Source organism: Chaetura pelagica, unplaced genomic scaffold (genome assembly GCF_000747805.2).
Source record: "Chaetura pelagica isolate M959 unplaced genomic scaffold, ChaPel_1.0 scaffold147, whole genome shotgun sequence".
Taxonomy (NCBI): domain Eukaryota; kingdom Metazoa; phylum Chordata; class Aves; order Apodiformes; family Apodidae; genus Chaetura; species Chaetura pelagica.
In genome coordinates this window covers 439629-462986 of record NW_009954194.1, presented here as the reverse complement: position 1 = coordinate 462986, position 23358 = coordinate 439629, and the positions used below count along the sequence as shown (strand labels likewise).

At 37.4% G+C, this 23358-nt stretch overlaps 2 protein-coding genes across 2 annotated transcripts in view; one reads left to right on the top strand and one right to left on the bottom strand.

Annotated features, from left to right (window-relative positions):
• Nucleotides 1–541, top strand: part of NCAPG (non-SMC condensin I complex, subunit G) — a 25743-nt gene extending 25202 nt beyond the window's left edge. The window contains exon 21 of the mRNA XM_010003123.1: nucleotides 415–541. Coding sequence (XP_010001425.1) covers nucleotides 415–541 — 127 coding nt within the window. The remainder of the gene's footprint in view (nucleotides 1–414) is intronic.
• Nucleotides 542–5475: 4934 nt separating this feature from the next.
• Nucleotides 5476–23358, bottom strand: LOC104393612. The gene is made up of 4 exons (XM_010003122.1): nucleotides 23261–23358; nucleotides 18194–23055; nucleotides 6483–6552; nucleotides 5476–5659 (listed from the first exon to the last, which is right to left on the bottom strand). Exons 1-4 carry the CDS (start codon nucleotides 23356–23358, stop codon nucleotides 5476–5478), a joined length of 5214 nt encoding a protein of 1737 aa, XP_010001424.1.

The following is a 23358-nucleotide window of genomic DNA, read 5'->3' as shown; positions in this document are numbered from 1 at the left end:
CACCACACTTTTGTTGCTTGTCTGTGAACATGTAGTTGATAAGCTTACAGAAATGACACTGTGCATTCCTTTATCATCTTGTAGGATATAAGCATTAAAATAAATATCCTAACTTTCACTTTATCAACCAAGTAATCCATGGACTTCAGGATGACTAGGGTCAATCATTCATGTGTGCCTATATAGTGTGTTTACTTTGATACTACGTAACCTTTTGGGGGTTTTGCTTATTTTGCAACTGTTAACACTTGGTTATCTTTACTGATAGTGCTAGACTTTGAAACTATTTGTCTCAAAAAGTAAAAATCGTGAGAAGTAATTTTGCTCTTTAAGACCATGTTTTGAGTTTGTTAAGATAAAGTCTTCAGTTTGCTTAGTCTCTTTTGCCTTACTTTAAAATATTTTACATTTCAGTGGTGATGAAATTCCAGAGTCAGTCCCAATGTCAAGTTCAAGGCCTTCAAGACGAGCAAAAACATTGGCACTGGAAAAAACAAGAATGAATCTTTCAAGACTTCCAAGTAGTGAAGAAGATCATTGAAGACAAAAGGAGAGGAAGTGTCTTTTGCTTAATACTGGTAGTTAACATCAGACTTGAAAAATAAGATTTGTTTAATTGTTTGTCGTATTTAACTCTTTTTATATTATCATCATGTGTAAGTCTAGATTTTTCTAGGAACTTTGAATTTTTTTAATAGATGCTTTTAATATTTTTCTGATATGAATTCCATCATTCACGTAATAAAAACATATTAGAATGTTACCTAAACAAAACTTGGATTATTTGTTTTTTTACTTTCTAGAAAATACTACTTTTTATCTGCAAATAAAAATTGCTGTTATTGGAAAGTACTCAATAATTAAAGTTTCTTTTGACATTTAACACTATTCGGAGAGAATGTTTGACCTGCACTGGTTGCTTGTGATGTCAGCAATTTTGAATGTGTACCTAAGTTGAATGGTCCTTCATTTATTAGCCTGTGTATCTGCTGACCAGGTTTTATTGTTCATGCTAATGTAAAATAGAATCGATCTTAACTGTGAGTTCTGCATCTTGCAGTTGTGTGTCTGCTTTGTGGACAAACAATGTCAAAATGGTAAAACTGAGTTACTAATTTTATAACCCTAAGCCTGGAAGTCTGCTACTGGTCTTGTTCTTATTACATAAAATCAGTAATGTACTTTGAGGAAAGCATAAAAATATTTGTGGTACAAAATAAGATCCAATAAGGAAAGGAATTAAGTACAGAAGGGGAAAATAATGAAATACTTTAAAAGCTCTGTGTACTGTCTTTCGGAACTGGCTTAGAACTGTGATTTCTTTGTAGCTTTGAAGTTCCCAGACCTTTTTCTAATGACATCTAGGAATAGTCACGAGTTTGGATACAATAGAAGGTTAGCTTTAGCCTGTGTGTAGCAGTCACTGGGGGGCTAAGCAGATTCACTCTGGAAAACCTACTTTTCTGGTTTTGAAACACTGTTAATCCTGTCTGTTGTTACAATACAAATTATTTCCAAGGCAGCTGGAGAGAACTCATACTGATGGCTTGACATGCACATCCCTACTTCTGATACTGAATGTAGCTTTCTAAGGAGCTTGCATTTAAAATGGGAAAATACACTGTAAATAATATTTTTCTTTCAGAAACGGCTTAGGGACTCAAGTGAAAAGTAGCATTCCCAAAGTGTAGTGGCCACACTGTTACGGTATTTTCAAGCTTGCATATAGAAAGCAGACAGGATTGTGTGGCTTTTCTTCCCTTTCAGTTTTTGTTGGAAACTTCTGAAACCACAAAGTGCCATTACATGCTTTTCTGCTGGTATTTGCTATTCAGAAGCTTATGTAACTGTGATGAATTATGTTTATTCATAATTTTAAACAGAATTTTGAACTCCTGAGCTTTCTCTTTTGATAATTCTTTTCTTCAAATCCCCAACTTGTGTTCTAGTGTGAGTTTGCGTACATGCAACCATTTGGGATCAGAGTGTTTGTCCCCTTGAATGCTGCCTGAACATAGTTCATAGTATTTCAGTTCTCAAGTGACTGTCACTCACACTTTCCCTTGTGCTTTAAAGTTGAGGGTTGTAGGGTTTTTTTGCTTTTGTTTGTTTGTTTGTTTGTTTGTTTTTGGTTTTGTGGTTTTTTTTCACCTACAAGTTCTTTTTTACCCTCGAGTGATTTGCTTTTCTGCCACTAACAACTTTCCACAACTGCTGCTAGTCCATACCTATTTCTGGTTAAAATTAGTTTCTAGGAAAAAGAGGAGCAATATACATTTTGTAAAGGCTTCTCTGGTAATGCCTCTGTGTATAAATTGAAGACCTTCAGCTTCACCTTCTTGCAGTTCTGTTGTGCCTTGCCACATGGACAGGTTCTGTCTCTGGCACCTCTTAGGGCTGCTGCACTGAAAAGATCAGGCTTCCCTGAGTCACCTCTCCCATCAGTGGATGGATGTCTCTGCTGGGGATATGGCTTCACTGGTGTGTACTAATAGAAAACTGACACTGACAAACTGGAGTTCAGTGGAGGTGCCCAGGCTGGTCAGGGGTCTGGAGTGCTGGTCCTACAAGGAGAGGATGAGGCAGTTGGGCTTGTTCAGCCTGTTGTTGGGAGGACCCCTAGTTACCTACAGGGAGTTTTTGTTGAGGGATGGACCAGGCTCTTTGTTGCATAAGATGGGAGGACAACAACAGGCAGAAGTTGAAACTTGGACTAGAATAAGGAGAAAAAGGCAGTGGAGCAGGTTGACAAGTTAGAAGAGGTTGGCTGGAGGGGCTGTGCAGGCTCTGTCCCAGGATTTTAAGTCCTGAAGAACCTGCTCATGCCTCACATCTGGCCTGCTTTTGAGCAGAATGCAGAACTATTGACCTCCTGAGGTCCCTTTATGCCTGAATTGTGCTGTGATCCTCCTCACACTAGAAACTTGATGAGTAATTGGTATGTATTTTCCAGCCCCTCTGGGCTCTTCCCCTGCCCTGTGCCTTGGCAAAGAAAGGGTTTTCTGTGCAATAAAAATTTTGGTATGATATTGCAAAATTCCATCATATTTTGAGGAAGGATGGCTGTTTAACTGCAGGGTAGGATGGTCAGATGTGTGTTGTATTTTTCAAAGCTATTGGCAATAATCAAGGTTTAAATGTATGCAGCTGACCTTCTGAGGAAGCCACATCTGGGGTGGCAGTACAGAACATCCAAAAGTGATAAGGAACCAAGTTTAGAAGTTATCTTACTGTTTGCAGCGCAAAAACCTTCACTTAGTCTGTGTTATTCTTTCTAGCTAAAATGTTTCTGATTTTTATTTACTTTAATTGTACGGGTGGAAAGCACCAAACTTTCTGGCTGCTCAATTAAGGATTAAAATCTTAATGCCTTAAATATACTAATTGACTTAAAACCAGCCTATTGGTTGTGCTGAAAAACCTACGGTGCATCCAATGTCTTTTTTTTTTTTTTTTTCCTGCTAAACACAACAGATTATCAAACATGAGCCACACTAGGTCTGGACTTGATTCCATATGAAATAAGGATAAAATAGCAGTGGTCATGTGTTGTCAAAACTTAAAATGATCCAGTATTTTCTCCTACACTAGTTTTGTGATGACTCATTTGCTTGTCTAATCAGACTCTTCAGACTACAAACTAAATTTCTCTCTAGTCTCCTTTGGCTGGTCAGTACTACAAGAGGAAGGGTGAGTGCTGTACCAAGAACATTTCCTGTTGTAGTTGTGCTGTTTAGTGTCTGACTTAAGTAAGTGGTGAGGGAGTTTGGTTATGCTTGTATCTGACTCCCATCTGAAAACTCATCAGCCAATTGAAACTCAATATTGACATGAAGTAAGGGATCATAGTTGTTAAAGGTTAATGAAAGTAGCTGCTTGGATGTAAGACCTATCCACAACAGAAAGGTTCTGGTTTTTATTCAGTCTTTGAAATGAGAAAATCCATGTGGCATCTCCTCCTTCAGGCACCTGGACAAGATACCAGCTGTATTAGTTTCATGGCTTGTAACGCTGTTTTGTCCCTCTTTGGACAGCCCTGACTCTGTACTGTTCTTTTGTGCTTTGGTGGGGCTTCACTGAAGTCAGCTTCAGTGCCCTCTCCCTCCTACCCCTCTGCCCCCAGGACCTTTCATTCTTTTTGGCCTTCTTGCCCCATAGAATCCAAGCGCATTAAATAGCTGAGATACAAAAAAGATCCTCTAGGCAGTGTGGTGTAATGATGAATATTGCAGTCTTTTAATCATGTTCTGCACTGTCTGACACTTCAGCAACTCAAGATGCTGCGAGATCTTGAGCCTAACTAGAGTTCACAACAATCTTTTTATTTCAGTTACTGGATTGCACCTGCAAACCAAGCAACTTGTGCACAAACCAACTGCATCTTCACTTTTAATTTAAATGATAATTTAAAGTGAATCCGTAAAACCTTTGTTTTTTACAATAGTGTCTTCCAAGCAAATTTCCTTCTGGAAGATTAGCAAGATTCTTGGCAAGTAAAGGACAACCTCTTAATGAATTGAATTCAGAAACTTCTACTCTGGCTATTGAATGTAGGACTCCAGAAAAGAGAAATATATGATACGGTTTTATTCTAACACTTTTGTTATAGCTCTATTAATAAAGTTCTGATGAATGAAGTACATGAACCTTGCTAAAGCTGATTTAAGCATGGAATGTCTACAACGTAGTCAGCTACAACCATTTACTACTTCTTTGAGTAGAGCTTAAAATTTTGATGTTTACATTAAATTTCCAAAGTACACGGAAAAAAATGAAATAGGAAGAGCATTTACATCCATTTTAATTGGTGGCAGGCATAAACTCAGAAAAAAAAAAAAGGGGGAAGAAAGACCACTTAGCAGAAACCTCAAAAAGTGCAGATACAGATTTGATGAATGACAATCTTTTGAGAGATTCTCCTGCAGGGTTGGCCTTTCTTTTAAACACTGTCACAAAGAAGTTCTCAAGAGAAACGAAGATGAAAGCATTCTGCAGAAACAAACTGGTCATTCGACACATTTCAATCTGTTTGCAAAGGAGATCTCAGATAATTCACCTTTTCTTTTTACTGCTTTGCTTCGAGGTAGTTGGTCTCCACCTGTTACAAATTTGTTTGAATTGTTATTACTGTAAATCTTTACATGGTGACCTATGCCACAAATTACATAATATATTAACTTTCGTGCACAAAAAAAATAATATTGGGAAATAATAATTAAAGAACAGAGAAAAATCACAATACTATTAAAGGGGAACATCTGCTTTTGATATAAATTTGTACTGCAAGAATTTAATAATGGTCAGATGTGAAACTTTAAAAAAAGAAAAAGTACATCAAAATGAATAATGCTAATAGTAATATAAAGCCAAATCACACAAGATCATTTCAAGATCAATGTAATAAATGCTTATTCTTCAGCAGAAAAAAAATATCAGGAACAATGTACAAAATAATAGTGCAAGAACAGCTGCAATCTATTTGTTCTCATCAGTTTTGAGATTTTGGTTAAAAACTTTACAGCTGGTGAGAGATGCTGCTGAAAAACTCAGATTCCACTCAGTGGGCTGATTAAGGCACATCTTTATGGACTTCAAATGTTCATTTTCTGTGTTCACGTCTATTGAATTCTGCGGCTCCGAGACTTTCACTTGTAGCGTGCTGCGAAAGAAGGGGGGGGAGAGGGAAAGAAATGAGAATAAGTTTAGTACACTTTCCTCTTCCCTTGCAAACAAGCAAACTGATAAGAGGCAAGATGAGGTGGTGGCAGATTGCATATACTGTTTGGGGAGGTCTTCTCGTTTTACTGCACTATGTTCCAGAAACACCCAGCTCAGAACCTGACTGTTCTGTGCTCTCCATGTTGCAAAAGTAGGTCTGGCTGGTTTGTGCTGAAGCGGCTGAGCTCCTGTTAATGCACAGAGTCTGCACCAGGCCAGGCTCCTGCCAGCACAGGGAGAGCTGTGCTCTGCTCTGCAGCTGCACCTCCTCAAATCATGTCCAGCTGACTACTGAAAAACTCTGGAGCTAGAACTCAGCCTAATAAAGAACATCCTTTGTGGATGCAGACCCCCTTTGTGAGGGTCACTAAACAGATCACAATATGTGAGGACTGAATCCATAGTATATAGAAATGATGACTGTATGAATCTATACTCTCGTTGCTGCCATAGAGAATCATAGAGTAGAATCACAGAATGGTTTGGGTTGGAAGGGACCTTTAAAGGTCATCTAGTCCAACCAGCCTTGAGTGAGTAGGGACCTCTTTGACTAAATCATGTTGCTCAGAGCCCCATCCAACCTGACCTTGAATGTTTCCAGGGATGGGACATCTACCACCTCTCTGGGCAACATGTGCCACTGTTTCACCACTCTCATTGTAAAAACCTTCTTTCTTAATATAAATTGTGCACACTCAGAAGACAAGAAGGTACATTTTGGAAATCCTAATTTCAAACCTTTCCATCCCTACTATTTTTCTTACTGCCTACCTCCTGCTGTGAGGAGGAATGCTCCGATGTGTTCCTCACCATTCTTTTCAAAGACTTCAAGAACTGCAAGAATGATACAAAACTGGAAATACTTCTCATTACAGGCATACTACAAATAAAGTTCTAGGCATTCTAATTAAGCATAGAAGACAACAATACTGCTATACACTGCCTGCAATTTCTGTCAAAATGGTGTTCAAGCAGCAAGAATAGCTTTTAATGGCTCTTACTTGCTCCATTTCAGGAAACCAGTTCTATCACAGGACTCAGGTGCAAATTATGAAGGACTTAATCTACTGAAGTATATTGGTCACCTGGGTGACCAGTCTAGCTGAGGACGTTTAGTAATTATAAGACTACAACCTAAACACATTAGCCTGCATTACTCAAATATTACTATAATGACTGATTGAACTTTTTCCTGTCACAACAAGAAGGAAAGACAGCTTGTGTAACAGCTGAAGTGAGAATTCATTGTTATTTTTCACGGATCATCTGAAACAGAGTTTTTATTCTTTTGTGCATGCTCTCTAGAAGGCTGCATGCCTTTCTGACAGGGTAGTGAAACAGGCATTTCTAATTTACTAACCCTTGTACCCTTTTCCTTCATTCTTTTCTGCTTCGCACACACTCGTGTTGCTCTGATCTTTTTCTTCCCATAGGAAACACAGTGCAAGTGTAGGTGAGGAAGAAGACACTAGTCAGCAAGGTTACTTTCTTCAGACCTCAACCTTTGTCCTCACCTGCTGTGAGGTTAGTCAAAGCCTTTTGTTAGACCATGAAATTAAGGGTACATATGAGAGCGTGTAGGGCTGACTTCTGAAGTCCTGTAGTTTTCTTCACCCCTTCGCTACTGATGATGTGGTTTCCAGGCATGGCCAGGTAAAGCAAGACAAACTCCTAACAGAAACAATCAACAACTAAAGGAAGAGACAGGGCTGGAATGTTTTAAGTTTTTTTTGTTTTGTTTAGGTGACTGCAGTTGTTATCTGAGAGTAGCACAAATGCCTTGGGAATTAAAAAATTGCAAGTGTAAGTAGTATATACCTGCAAAATGCTTTTAAGAACATTTCTACTGTCCTTAAAACAGTAGATATATAAAACTGGGAAAGTGCCAGGCAGAAAAAGCTAAAACTTCAAGCTTCTCAAAATTATGTGGTGTGTTCCTTCTGTATATGAACTAGGAACAGTAATAAATAGGTATGACCCATTTTCCAACCAACACTGCCAGCAGAGTACAGACTAGGATTTGATGTAATTGTGACCATAATTTCTTCCCATTTTCTTGGCCTACACATCCAAACACAGAGTGCTATGATACCACCAAACAGCACTTTCTGAGCAGTTGCCTATACTGGTTTCCCTCTCTGAGGGACGGTCCTACCATTTATGTTTCAGTTTTTCTATAGGTGTCTCTACAAAGTGGAAAAGACAGGACTGAATTTGCAAAACTAGAACTGAAGTATATGCTGGTAATTATCAGGCAGTAATTTACCTCTTAAAAAATACCTCTAGGAAACTTCAGAGTTTTAATAGAAAAATCTTAAATTAATGTTTTTTTTTCAATTCCCTGGTATGGGTAACATCAATATAAAATGCTGAAGTACTTTAGGAAATTTTACCTTGGTAAAAACGAAGTGGAAAATAATACAGGTAGAGATCTACATAAATATATTAATTAGCAAACAAGAACCTAGTCTTCCATCTTGCTCTTCATTTTTTTACCTGTAGTGATTTATTTCCTAGCTATTGGTATAACAAAATATAAAAATGGTGTCTTTAAATAGTATTTTGAAAGCAGAGAATGTAATTAAGGTGTAAAAGTAAATAGAAGCAGCTTAATAGTTTAAATAGAAAGTGTTTAAGATCTTTGTGGGAGACATGGACAGTGGGATTGAGTGTATCCTCAACAAGTTTGCTGATGACACCAAGCTGTGTGGTGTGGTTGACACCCAAGAGGGAAGGGACACCATCCAGAGGGACCTTGATAGTCTGGAGAGGCGGGCCAGTGCCAACCTCATGAAGTTCAACAAGGCCAAGTGCAGGGTCCTACACCTTGGTCAGCACAACCCCAGGTACAAGTACAAGCTGGTGGAAGAACGGCTGGAGAGCAGTCCTGAGGAGAAGTACTTGGTGGTAGTAGATGAGAGGCTTGACATGAGCCGCCAGTGTGCGCTGGAGCCCAGAGAGCAACTGCATCCTGGGCAGCATCAAAAGAAGTGTGGCCAGCAGGGCCAGGGAGGTGATTCTGCCCCTCTACTCTGCTCTGGTCAGAATACTGTGTGCAGTTCTGGGGCTCTCAGCATAAGAAAGATGTAGACCTGTTGGAAAGGGTCCGGAGAAGGGCCACCAAGATGATCAGAAGGCTGGAGCACCTCTGCTAGGAAGACAGGCTGAGGGAGTTAGTGCTGTTCAGCCTAGAGAAGAGAAAAGAATGCCTTTTAGTGGCATTCCAGTGCCTGAAGGGGCTACAGGAAGGCTGGGGCTTTTCACCAGAGAGGGCAGTGATGGACAAGGGGTAATGGTTTTAAACTGAAAGAGGAGAGATTTAGGTTAGACATCAGGAAGAAATTCCTCACCATGAGGGCAGTAAGGTGCTGGAATAGGTTGCCCAGGGAGGTTGTGGAAGCCCCCTCCCTGGATGTGTTTAAGGCCAGGCTGGATGAGGCTTGTGCAGCCTGGTCTAGTGTGAGGTGTCCCTGCCCGTAGCAGGAGGTTGCAACCTGATGATCTTTAAGGTCCCTTCCAGCCTTAACCATTCTATGATTCTACTATTCCATGAATTTTCCCAGCCAGATCCATCAACAGATTCTACTCTAAATCTTACTCTGCTTTGCTTACAAAAAGTGCATTCCTAGCAAAAGAAAGTTGTTTCATACAGCAACCCTCTCATCAAGAGAAACCGTAGATTACAGACTGATACTATGAGAAGCCATGAAGCCTCTTTTGGTAGAACCTGCAATCAGGCTGTAAAGTATCTCTACATCCTCCTGGAGTTCTCCAGTACCAACCAGTAAGAGGATGGAGTTCCCTTTACCTTTCTAGACAACAGACATTTACTGATCTTATATAACAATCTCTAAAAACGCAAAAAATTCCGATCCTGAAGCCATCTGTTTATTATCCCAAACACCTGTTTTGTTTTTATTCACTTGGGATTGACTAAGTTAATCACCATTATTGACTCATCTCTGAATTCATCATCTTTCAAGCGCATTGGATAAAAACAGTCAATTGCCTGTGTTATTCTAAAAATCAGAGCAGCCAGACTGGAATAACACTGATGGACTCTTAAGTCCTACCTAGTCTCCCCTGACTAAGCAGAGAGCCCTGCTTAACCCTGCTCCTCTTAACCCTGTCTAAGAGTAACATCTCCAGGCCTGTTAGGACATAAAAGCATCATCACTTCTCCAAAAAAATTTCCCTCCTATCATCAAAGCAAAAGGCATTAAATAGAAAGGTCTTTGAATTCAACTTTCTGCTAAAGCAAGCAAGAAACAGCCTTCCCTGTTTTCTTCCACACTTCCGGTTAAAATTACTTGAACACATTTATTCCAAAATGTTGCCTTTCTTTCTTTAGTGTTACCCAACTAATGATTATGACAGAAATACTGATTTGTAATAGGAGGATGCAAGAGCTGTATCAACTTACTATATAAGCTGATATGCTGCCAAGCACAAAAAGAAAATAATGCTCTTTGAGTTTTTTATTTTCTATGCAGTTTGGAACTGCGTGTTTCAGGAAAAACAGGAATTTGACATCTGTTGCAGGAAAATGACAAAGTTAAAAAAAATCTGGGTAGCTCAAGTTCATCCATTTGCTGAGTTAATCTGTGTCTATGACGTGTCAAAGCCACACAGAGAAAGCAGGAATTGGGATGAAAGTTTCCTGTTAGATGACTTCTCAGCATCTCCTATCAAAGCAATCAAATGTGCATTTGTATGCTTTAAAATCACTACGAAAGTATCACTGTAGGGTTGTGACTCTCTAACTCTTTGCAACACTTACATAAGTGTCTCATTCCTAACAAGCTGAGAAATAAAACTGGTTTTATACACTCCTGTCTGACATAAGTTCCACAAACAGAACTTGTTAAATATCAATAACAAAGATGTGCAAATTTATAGCTTTAAAAGCATAAGAGCATTCATGACATATTGCACTGATCTGAGACATTTACAGAGGTTTCAAAAACACTAAGTAGAAATAGTAAAACTTCAGCAGCATAGAAAAATTTCCTCTGTACAAACTACTCAAACATTTACCAGAAAAGGAAATAGTGGGAAATATTAGGATAAAATCTACAGTGACTAAACAGCCTCAGCATGTTTTCAAACAGAAGACTGACCTGATAATGCAACATACACTGAAATTAAAATAAGCCAAGCACGCACAGTCAGATCTATTGTCTCTAAAATGTAAACTCATGTATCCACAATGCCAAAATGCAATAAGAAAAAAATCTACCAAAAAATGTCTCTTTCAGTTAATCAAATTGATTGTCATTGTAACAGGAAATAATGTTTTTCAGCTGAGTGGATGGAATTCCATTTGGGAATTCTGAGAGACAGAAATGCCCTGGAAATAGACTGCATGCTCAACTGGCTCAAACCAAGCTGGGGAGATAAGCAATATGCAGGGAGTCTTTTAACAATTAGACATGAGAGCTGAGTTTAACTCAGCTGGAGTAGTAAGGAAAATCAAACTGTACACAAGCTAGAACCAAGACAGGAGATAAACTGAATCAACACAGGAAGGCAGGTTGAGAAGACAGAATCAGCCACAGCACCAGACTGAAATTATGGTGGGAAAATTTCTTTTGCTGTTCATACTAACTCAGAAATGTTTTCTTGTATTGAGGGTAAAAAAAGAATGTGACGAAGAGAAGAAACAGGAATGAAATACATACAAAATATAACTACGAAAGGCTACTATGAATTTGCTGAGTACTTGTGGCACTTCAGTATATTGAAACATCCACACACTGTTCAAGGTTTACGTTTAACTTGCACAGAAACAACTTCATACAGCAGTGGATGTCTGTTGCACCTTTTACATCACTAATCCATCTTCAAAGAACAGCAGAGCAGTAAAAGCAAACAGCACATTGTGTCCATTTGCAAGTAAAAGTCTGGAAGGGGAACAGAAGAAGACTGTGCAGTCACAGAAGGAGCATGACTTTCTCTCCAAAGCCACTCAACTATAAAAAATGTTTTTACGGCCTAAAACCTAACAAATCATAGGCAACATAAAAGGTTTACATTGCAACTTCATTGCAGAAAATGAAAATAAGTATTAAAAAAAACCCCACCCAATAAAGTAATCAGGCTTTTGCAGGCAGGGAAGTACAGAGTTCAGTCCTAATGGCTCTCCAAAATACAGAACAGCTTTGAACATAGGCTGGCAAGTTCAGTAGAGACGACATTCCTGCCTCCTTTTAAAGTTATAATTATTTAAAGTAACCTGCCTTAAAAAGTTATTTAGAACAGTGACCTTTCTGACAAGAATCACTAAGGTTTGTGGCAATACTGATTATTTAGCAGCCCATAGAAGGTACATGGCTCTAAAAGAATGAAGCAAAATATTAATGTAAGCTGTCATTGAAATGGGTAAGAAGAAATTATAAAATTTTAGGGCTAGTAATAAACCTTTTAAAGAAAACAGTCATCTGATGGCAAATCATTCATAGCATACTGTCTGCAAAGGTCCTGCAAACAACCATCAGCTGGGGATCTAACAGTTGAAAGGAAGCACCATTAATTTTATGATGAACAGATTTAATTCTTGGCAATAGGCACTGCTGTGGAACAAGTCTGCCCCTGATCATCAGTTTCAAGAAAGAAAATGACCTGATTTCGACACATTATTAGAAGCTAGCAGCATGCAAATAAACTACAAACACCCTGAACACCTGCTCTGCAGATGAGTACTGTTGTTATTCCCTTAGAAACATCCTACAGCTGAAAAAAATTCTTGCCCTATTTGTTCTACTTATTGGTAATTTAAAATGTTGTTGAATGAGGTAAAATAAGACTAAGTCCTGGAGGCTCAGAACTAAGTCTGCTGGTTCAGGCAGCTCTCAGAGGGAACCAAGTGCCACCATCACAGTTCTGTGATGAATGCAGCTATGGACATCTTGTCATTCCTGCCAGATTAATCTCAAATTTATAGTAGTATTTTGACATTACAAATGCAACTACATTATGGAGGGAGATAATCTCTGACATATGATGAGACAATGCCTGGGTGGTTTATAAGCCAGACTTCTGAATTAAAGGTCAAACAATAATTTGCAAAGATGTAATTTCCTTTTCTGAGCTTTCTACTACTTAAATATAATTTAAAACCAGCTGTGAGTAGTAAACTGAAAAATATGAAATATCTCAGGAACAAACATGATATATAAAAGAATTTCTTCATAGATCTCTAGAACTTCAAACTAGAAAGACAGGTGAGAAACACCACCACAATGTTAAAAGTGGATACCTTAAGTATAGCTCTTAAACTTACATTTCTATTGTAAATAAGTTTCTTAAATTTAAAAAATAAATTATTGTTAATGTTTTGAAATTTATGCTGTGTCCCAATAAGAACACTGAAACCTAACTTTGAGTAGTTTTGTTTTTTTAACAATATTTGGCCTCCATTCCAAATGGGAAACATGACATGATAAAAAAACACCATCCAAGTGAGGATAAGACAATATTTTTTGGATAAAGAAAAATACCATATGCTAACTTACATCTTTCTAGACAAAAATTTTTCAGCAAGGCTTCCATTTTCCGTACAGGAAAATAATCCATCACTAGAAGCAGATAAGATTTCAATAGTTTGCAATAGACAACTTTGAGGGCAAGCCTGTGTCAGTAAAATACCGAGTATCTCTCCGTATTTGTGAAATCCACACCTTAGATAAGAGGAACCTGTGACAAGATCCATCTGAAAAGACTGATTTCCCTAAGCATCTGAATTTTTACATATGCATGCATTTTAATATAAAATGTGAAAGTCTTATGATTCTAGTTCCTAGCAAGACCACCAATTTAAATATTCTACCCTGAGCTGCAAAGTGAAAACCAAGAATAAGAACACCTACATAAGAGCTACTGGGTAAAATATGAAGAATGTAGTCACACTACTCACTAATGGCTTGACAACTGATACAAAACATTGAAGAACAAGTAGAGAGGGGCACAGGCTTATACTTCTGAAAAAATTTGAAGTCCTATGCTGATGTTAAATTAATATCATTTCTACTGGTAGGTGTAAGAAAAACAGGTCTGAAGTCAATCATCACTGAAGAAAGAGCCACAGCCACATTAAGCTACCTGCCCCACATACAGAGGAACCATGATAAAAGACAGAAGCACAGCTTCTTTTCATGTATGCCTGAAAGTGGAAACAGAAAGAAGCATGTGGCAATAAGCAGAGGATGAGCAGGTGAGCTGGCACAGCCATTAAAAGAAAATTTTGTGAAACTACTGTCTAAATTTAATATGTGGTAAGGAACAGATAAAGGTGAATGCTGACATGTCACATGCTGCTGAAAAAACACATCTGACAAGTAAGGTCTGTCATATTGACAAAACCAAACAAAAGAATACAGAAAAATGGGCCTAGGTCTCCATAAAGCAAAAAGTTCCTCATTAAAGATACATATCCTCTTAAAAAAGCAATAGATACCATTATTTGTACTCTAAAGAACACTGAATCATAATCTGGGAAGCCTTTACTGGTGTCTAGAACATGAGAGAAGTCAGCATCAGAAAAGGTCCCTTTTCTTCAGTGATGAAAAAATGAAGGGCAACATAAACAGCTAGACCTGTTCCACAAGAACAGAATGTGCCATTTGCCACGAGAGTGGGAGTGGAAGGAGTAACTTGTGGAATTATGAAGTGTATAGAGCTGACGGCCCAAAGGTGTGGAGCTAGGATGACAAAGTCTGTTTATACATCCTGATTTTGGAAAAGAAATGTATCTTTACACTCTAGGAAAAAAATTAAAAGTTACCTGGTCCAAGTTAAAAAGTGAAAAAAAGCTAAGACATGGCTGTTGAAAAGGATTTCTCAAAATCAATAGATTCAATGACACTTACACTATGTCTCTTGCATTATACCTAACCTAATATTGTACATTTGTTCTACATCAGGAGTGTATAAAACACTCCTTCATGAAAGAGAAAGCTTAAAAGACTTGCTCAAAGCAGCCCTTTTGTCACTAGATTACTGGTGAGACTACTGGCTCCCACACTAGCAGGACAGCAATTCACCTTGTGCAGCCTTATGCTCCTGGATTGCACAACCATAAGACAAAAAAAATAACAATGCTGGAGTATTAATGCCATAATAATACAGATAATTTTCCATCCTAATTTTAAGAAAATGTATGGTCAAGTTTAAGAAGAATTTTGTCTGTTTTCATAGCAAAATAGGTATTATTTTATGTGAGCGACCAAGAGACAATTTAGACTAAAAAATATCAAGTGTTCAGAGTTAGATTCCTAATTCTTCTAGTTAACTTTGAGATGATTGAAGATTATCAAGTTCTCATTTTAAGTACTGCACTAACCTTGATCTCATCAAGACAGCATTTAAAAACAGTATTCAAAGATAATTAAAAATTAAAATGGAAAAGTTATATTCTCTGCCAACAAATACAAAAGCTTTTCTTCTAAAACTCCAGACTACTTGAAGAATAGACAATATATGAGAGAAAATGCAAAAGTCTATATTAGATGAAGAAAATATCCTAGTTTCAAATTATTAGAATTGTTTTTTAAAAGCTTTTCTATGTGAACTCTCACCCTGATATGAAGGGTAAGTAAAGAGGTATGTCGTGTCATCACAGCACACGGTCCTGCCTGCTGCTCCACACCCTCTGAAGTAGATTTTGAAAATATTCAGGACACTATAAGCTCCTAAAAGGTAGTCTTTTATAGTGTCTCATTCTATTGCTGGATACCAGTTTCTCTTATTGTATCTTGGCTCTCCTGAAGCCTTTTTGGCTCTAGTCTGGCCAAGTCCAAAGCACGTCAATGTGGTCTTCAGTGTTAAAAGGAAACACACAGAACCACTCTCATGGAAAGGAAACAAACACTCTCCTAAAAGCATGCTTACATAATACTCCTTGCCACTAGACAGTCATAATGTTTCAATGTTGCTAAAGAAATTAAAATGGTCGGAACATTGACTTACAGTAAAAGGGAACTGCCCCCACCAAATGCATTGTTGAAACAACAGTTCAGAACTCAAGTAGTAACAAACAGCATATGGACCAACATATCTACCATCCACCTTATCTTGAATAAAAGCAGTGTGAAAAAGTGATGACCTTCCTTCTGTTGCTGCCACGAGCACATGGCAAGCTCTGGTTGCTTGAGACTACCTTGAGCTGTAAGAACTCAATTGCTTTATTCCCACTTGGTCATTCCAACAAAAATGGGGTATACATGAAAAGCTGGTAACAACGTTCTGCCTACCTGCCACAATGCTTCACAACAACACAGCATCACAACACCTCTCTCTTTCAAGAATATTCGGTAAGACACCAAGATCAGTAAAACTTGAAGAAAAACTTCAAATATTGACCATAAACGTGTATATAAGAACACTTCAAGCATGACAACAGAACAATGATATAATTTATGATACCACATCAAGACAAATACAGCCCAAGGAACATATGAATGAATGATGATGCTTTAATGTGCATTAAATGTTCAGATGCAGGAATTATGTTTGAAAACACACGCATACGCAGCTAGAAATCATCTCCCTTCTTTTTAGCCAGTAGCTATATACTTTAGACTAAAAATGTTTATATGATTTTCTTGACTAGTGAAGACAGTACACAATGTTGAATCAACATGCCAAAACAAGACATCCTTTTCTATATCAGACAATCCCCTGATACTGCAACATTACCCCTAAAAAGACTTGGGGTTACAAGTCTGGAGAAGAATCCAGAACTGTAACTGTCTTTTAACATTTCCTTTATCAATGAACTTTCTGTCATATCCTTGCTGAAGACAACAATTGATATGAGAAACCATGAGTAAAAGGGAAAATAACAAAAATTGTAAATGAAATAATGTAAAATAGCAAAATAGTTATCAGACTTCCTAAAGATCCAAAACTAAAGGAGGAAAGTTATCAAGTAAATACAGTCCCAATTAAAATTAACATGAGCCCATACGGCAATAATAGGTCTTGCATTGCCATAGCAAGAAAAAGTTTAAAGCTAAATATAATTTGAATGCAACGTTTTCTAAACTACAGTCAAAACTATGAAATAAAAGTATGAGAGAGCTCTTTCTTTGTTTGCAAAAAAGAAATGGACAGATATTACCCTTTCCTTTTCTAGTTCTGGCTATTTTACAGTAATCTTATGTCAAGGTTTGAGCTTCTTAAAAACAAAGTTCTATGTTAAGTTTGGCCCCAAATCAGTGAAGCAAAGTACAAAATAGTAGTCTAAAGATTAAAAAAAATGCTGAACTTTAGAAAAGCAGGGTTACACTGAATGAGCTTAATATAAATAGTTTTATATACTGCTTAAAGCATAAAATAAATAAAGGTATACAAGAGACATAAGATTGTTTATATTACAACTTAAATTAACTCCTCAGTTTATAGTTTCCTACAATACAGAATAAAAAGGGGACCTAAGATTTTGCTCTGATACTTCAAAGAGGTTTTTTAAATATAATTTTTTAGGCAATATAATCAGATTAGCTAATACAATCTTGTTTCTACAAATGAATAAATCTGCAGCAATTTAATTCCTATTGTAGAACTTTTTTTTTTTTTTAACTTTGTGAGAATTTCACACCTTAGTTATTTTACTGAAATGAGTTAATACTTCTATTTAAGGAGATCTCTATGCCCAACGGAAGAAAGCCTGCCTTGTAAGCAGTATAATGGCCTGAGATCACAGTTATATTACAATGTATTGAAAGTATCTAGCTTTAAAAATGTATTTCATTTCACACTGGCATGAAGAGATTCCAAGCCAAGGCATTTAGGATAGTAACGGTATATTTTTCTTGTCTAGAATAATTCTGTACTTTAAATTGTTCTGTAAGGATTCAACACGCAAACCCTCTTGAGTCAGCAGATGTCTCTGCCATTGAATGGATAGTAAACTGGATCTCTGAATTAATACTTCTCAGAAGCACATGGTACTATTTTTTTACTATCTAATTATAAAACCATTACAGATTTACTTTACAAATAAATCAATGTTTTTTTTAAAAAAAAACAAACAACCCTGTCTGTTACCTATATATTAAGACACTGAACTTCTGCTTCATTTTATAATTTACTCTTTCTCATGACATGAGAAACTACCCAGTGGAATAAAATTCTGTTCCTTTTGAAATTAACAACCAGCTGCAACTGACTTCAGATGCGTCAGAACTTCATTTGTTGTTTGTCTGAACTATGTAAGCTAGCTTTTTTAAATTTATCTAGGTGTTATAGCAATAATAGAATGTAACCCATCTATTATAGCTGAAATACTACAATATTATACACACTTCAACATTTTCTGGATTATTCTGATGAGATACAATGTTTAATTTAATTACTTATCTGAAATTAAAATGAGTATCATGCAATTAAAAAAAAAAAAAATAAAATCCAAAGTGCCTAGTTGTTTGACTTCCAAGATTGCAATTTTAAGATGAAGGGGGGAACAGGAACTTACCTACTTGGTACTTTGGGTAATAAGTTGCCATTTGTCCACTACTGCATGATTGTCTCTTAAGCCTTTTTCTTATATTTGTATCAGTGGTCTCCCATTGTGGACTTTTTCTTTTGTTTATTCTGATAAGAACTTCAGAACTACCAACAGGATTATCCTCATGATTTACCCCACTACTTAATTTTCTGCTGTGAAACTGGTCATCCAGTCTTTCAGTCACTTTAGAAGAATTAGATCCTTCAGATGCTTCCATTTCATTTTCTTGTTTCTGTACTGCATTTTGCTTAGTAGAATGGGACCTTAAAAGAGGATGTCTTTTTTCTTCCGTATAGGTCTGATTGCTTTTACTTTCAACAGCTTCAGGAGAATAAATGACATTATTTAACTTAAATGAATTGTGCTGCTCAATATGGTTGATTTTTCTCAGAAAAATTCTACAATCTTTAAAAGTTTTGGCTTTCCCAGTACTTTGAAACAGTTTATCTTGGCTTTGTTCTTTTCTAATGTTTTGTTGGCAAAAAATTGTTCCATTTGTCTCCGAGTATGACTTAAGTGTATTTGCTAAACCAGGATGTGGGTTAAAGTCAGAAGATTCCATCATCTGTTGAACAGATCTGGCTTCATTTTCAGCTGGCAAAGGGCTACTCTGAGATTCTACCAAAGTCTGAGTGGGCTGAATTTCTATTGTATTTTTTTCCTGGAGCTTGGGCATTCCATCACTGGCTTCCACACTTGTAGTTTTAAACAACTGACTTTGGCAAAAGAACTGAAAGTTTTTCTTTTTTGATCTCCAGCCTCCAGGAACCTGACTATAGAGCTTTTTCACTTGTCCCCACCTATCATGCTGTAACTTCTTAAATTCATTTCTTTTTAACCTGGCTAATGTGAAATTACTTTTCATGCTTAAGACCGGAGACCTCACCATGTTACGCAGTATTTGTAACTTCCCTGCTGGTTTTGAAGGAGAGGATAGTGCAAACTTTTTAAAGTGCTTTCTGAAAGGGCAAGTACTAAGATCAGACTGTTTAGTTTCCATCTTTATCTCTCTAGTGCTAACTACTTCTAAAGGATTGCGAGCATTTGCCTTTCTCACTAGAGAGAGAGACTGTGTTTCTGTAGTTTGCATAAACCAGGTGCAGAGTTCATTAATGTTACACTTTTTCTGAAAAAGCATTTTTATAGGTGATGTTTCAAATTCTACAAGGCAGGAGTCTAAAGGGTTTGACATTTCAGTACTACAGTCTTGTTCAAGGGGATCCTTTTTTTCACATACACATTTATCAAACTCACTTCCCCCCACTCGCAACCAGGTATTAGTTATCTGTTCAAATCTATTATTTAGTTCTTCCAATAGAGTGTCACTTGAAGTGGAAGTAGCCCACCACCTGAGAGAGGGATTCAAAGAAAAAATGGGATCCGATGATACTTCGTTAATGGGTCCAATTTCACCATCCTTAAGATCCTTTTTTGCAGTTCCTGAATTTCTCAATTCTGAGGTATCTTTAGATGCCGTGCTCTGATTCAATTGCCTATGTTTTCCCTTTCGATCTTTAGCTTTTTTTAAATGGAGTTTGTAAGATTTCTGTAGTAAGGCACTTCTACAAGTAAATGCACTAGAAGATGCTAATGAATGTAAAAAATGCAGTGAGGGTTTTTTGTCTCTGGCAGAATGTCTCAGTGGAATTTCACGTTTTCTTGAGACTGCTGTAATAACACTGTGTGATCCATCCTCTCCAGAATCTTTCTGCACACTCTTGACTTGCCCCATGTTATTGCACAGTTGATTTTTTCTCTCTGGCGTTATGTTTTTTTCTAATGCATTCTGCTGTTGTAAAGGAGGCAAACAGTTGCTAATACTCACTTTTCTTTCCTGAGGTGAAACTCTACTAAAAGTCACTGATATACCAGATATTTTTACTTTTGCTGGCCTACCAGGTTTTCGAATGGTGGTTAATGGTTTCTTAATTGGCCGTATGATATTGCTGCAAGGATGGGGTGATGCTGGCTTACTTTTGATAGGTCTCACATAGTCATAACCAGAGACTACATTTTCAGTGGAAGAATTCTGCAAGGCTTTCACTATTTCAGTCAAAACATCTTCAGTTTCTGCATTGTGTCTTGCTTTGCTGTGGTCATTAGTAAAATTAGAATCAATGTGTTGTGTGGGCAGAATGCTGATGACATTTAGATTACCTTCAGAAACATGCCTCTTAGTTCTTCTTGACCTTCCAAAAACAACCGTCACAGTAATGTTTTTGTTGCTGCTAACTTCTTCCAGTACCGCTGCACCAGAGCTGGTACATTTACCATCACTGCTAAGTTCAGGTCTTCGTTTTGTGCTTTCAGTCATGTCTATTTTTGGTTTTGGAGGCCGTCCAATAGGTCTCTTAACCTGTTTTACAACTTGAGGACCTATTTTCTTTGGTCTACCAGGTTTTCTTTTAAAAACTAATTCACTGCTTGATTTCTCCACAACTTCATCATTCTGTTTCGAGTTGCTTAAGTTAGTTTGACTAACTGGACAAGAGCTGGTAATTGCTTCTGCATAAACACAACCTGACTCCTCCTTGGTATTATTTTCATTGTAATCACCGTCCTTGACACATACTGCATGGGAAAGATCTCCTGTGGCCTGTTTGTCTAACAGTGTGTTTGTGTGCCCCTGAAACAAACAAATATCTGTGCTTCCTTTAGAAGATGCAGCTGCAGATGTTAAAGTATATTTGACCCCTTCACTACTATTAACCTCTGAGACAAACATAAGCTTAATAGGACTAGAGTAGTTTAAGGGATATGAGATGTCCCCAGCTTCAGAAGTTGTATGCAAATCGTCATTGATGGAGTTTGAACTGGGTGAAGGAAAGGCCAGAGACTTCAGAAAGCTATCATTAATTTCTTGATCTGCAACCATTTCTTGTTTGTTTGTTGTCTCACACACAGTTTTGGTTTTACTGCTGCCTGGCACATGAGACTGTGGAAAGAAACTTTGTCCCATGCATCCCATTTCACTCAGAGCGGAAGGTAGGCCTCTTCTAGCAGATGGGTTCATAACCTGTTCATAAGGGTTATCTTTTAATTTTTGACTTATTTTGTAACTATCCAGAAATGAGTTGTTAGTCTTTCTAGCTAAGTTTATTGTATCTTCTAAACGCTCTACAACAACTTGCAGATTTGTGCCCCTCACAATTTTGCTTATATTTATGTCACTGCATCTTTCAGCATGAACATCTTTATTTATTTTCATTTTTTCCAAACTTTCTAAGGACCTCTTCACATTGGGTGACTTTCTAAACACAATATTGTTTGTTACATACACCGAGTACCATCCAGGAGGCACAATGTTACGTTTAGTTCTGCCTAAGATTCCATTACTCTCATCCTTTAGAGGAATCTGATCAGTGTCTTTAAAGGTTGTACATTCTCTTTGTGTTTTTGTAAGTTTCACCTGGCTGGCTGCAATAGCACTGTTTTCTGAAAGAACCAGAAAGCCAGAGCCGGTTTGAAAATTAGTAAGAGGTAGTTTGAAAGACTCCGCTTGGCGTACTGGTAAGCACATTGGTTTGGTTTGGCAATTCATGCATGGATTACTTTCAAGATGTTGCAAAGCCTCATCTTCTATTACAGTGAAACTGTGCCTTTTATTTGGATATATTTTATCGATTTTTTTTGTAGATTTCTTTGCATTTTTCTCAGAAATTGGCTTTTTTCTTACAAGAGTTTGATCAAGGCTTGCGAGCTCCCTCTTGATTTGCAAAGACTGCCGGCGAATGAACGGTGAATCAGGAGAATTATACATTGCAAACAAAGTTTCCTGACGCTTGCGAAATCTTGTTTGGATAGTTTTACTTTCCATTTGTTTATCATGCTGGTGAAGTAATTCCATAAAACTGTAATCACTTGCCTTAGCATTATGCAAAATAGAGGCTATGAAGTCTCCTAATTTGACATCATTTTCTGGTGCCCTGTCACTGCTAGACAGTTTTACAAGATTTGTTGTTATATCCGTAGTGTCTATTGATTTTAACTTTTCATTAATGCGGTCCATTAAGTCTTGAAAAATGGCAGAATGTTCACCCTTCTCAGAATTTACATAATAACTGTTGCTTTCTTCGTCTGTTGATAGCAATGCTCCATCTGAATATTTGGTCTCTTTTCCTCTGCATGTTTTACCATCATATTCAAATTCTCCTTTGCTTCCTTCAGCTGGCAGGAGGGATGGAGGCTGGTTGATGGATATTTCAGACTTGTTATTGTCTAAAGTTGGAAAACCTGTAACTGATCCTTCAGATGTTTCAAATTCTTCACTCTGTACAGGTGACAGTGGAGGTGGTGATGGGCTGCGAGATCTACTTGAATTTTTAACGGTGTTCAAGAGTTCACAGTCCTTAGTTGAGTATGTACATGCTGCTGCTTTCAGAGAATGCCTGTTATAATTCTGCAACTGTTCAGCACAATACTTATGAGAACTACATGCTTTGTTCACCATTGTTGTAATACATCCAATCGCTACAGCTTGGCATGACAAAGAATGGAAATCTTTAACACAGACAGACAGAGGTGGTAAAGTATTTGGTCTTTGATTCTGTAAACAGCACCTTTTTGTCAGCATATGTCCATTGCAATTGCAACATGAAATGTGAACGTCCTCTTCAGTAAGGGAACTGGAAGTTTCAGAGTGAACAAAATGTGTTTGCTTGCAACTGCAAACAATAGGAACATTTTCATCTTGTATTAAAAATTTTAACATAGCCAAAGCCTGTTGCCAGTGATATGAACAAAAAGACTCCAAAACTTTGTTTAATGTTGATTTTTCTTTTTCCAAATTAGCTGTTTCCTCTGAATTTGCATCAGCTGTTGAGCTTGAACTGAAAATGAAAACAAATCAAAACAAAATATAAATTACAGTAAAACACCATATCTAATGTTTGTTATAATGGTTAAACTCAAGCCTAAAAACTTTAATACTTGCACTATTCGAATATACTAGCAATGTCACTAGCAATGATGTGCATCTTTTCTATAGCAGTGATAGTCCTGTCATGTGAAAAATAAGCAGGAAGAAAACCTCACCATGAACCTGGGGAGCTTAGTACTACTCCCCGTTCACAAACGGAGGCACTAAGAGGGTAAAAGACTTGCCGAAGGTCACAATGCAAGAATGGATCCAT

Excerpts from the sequence above, each read along its gene's own strand:
- LOC104393612 (XM_010003122.1), bottom strand. The coding sequence starts at position 23,358 with ATGGATCCATTCTTGCATTGTGACCTTCGGCAAGTCTTTTACCCTCTT. Across the intron at positions 23,056-23,260 it reads CTAAGCTCCCCAGGTTCATG|TTCAAGCTCAACAGCTGATG; the intron begins GTGAGGTTTTCT and ends TTTCATTTTCAG. Across the intron at positions 6,553-18,193 it reads TTACCCAAAGTACCAAGTAG|TTCTTGAAGTCTTTGAAAAG; the intron begins GTAAGTTCCTGT and ends TCATTCTTGCAG.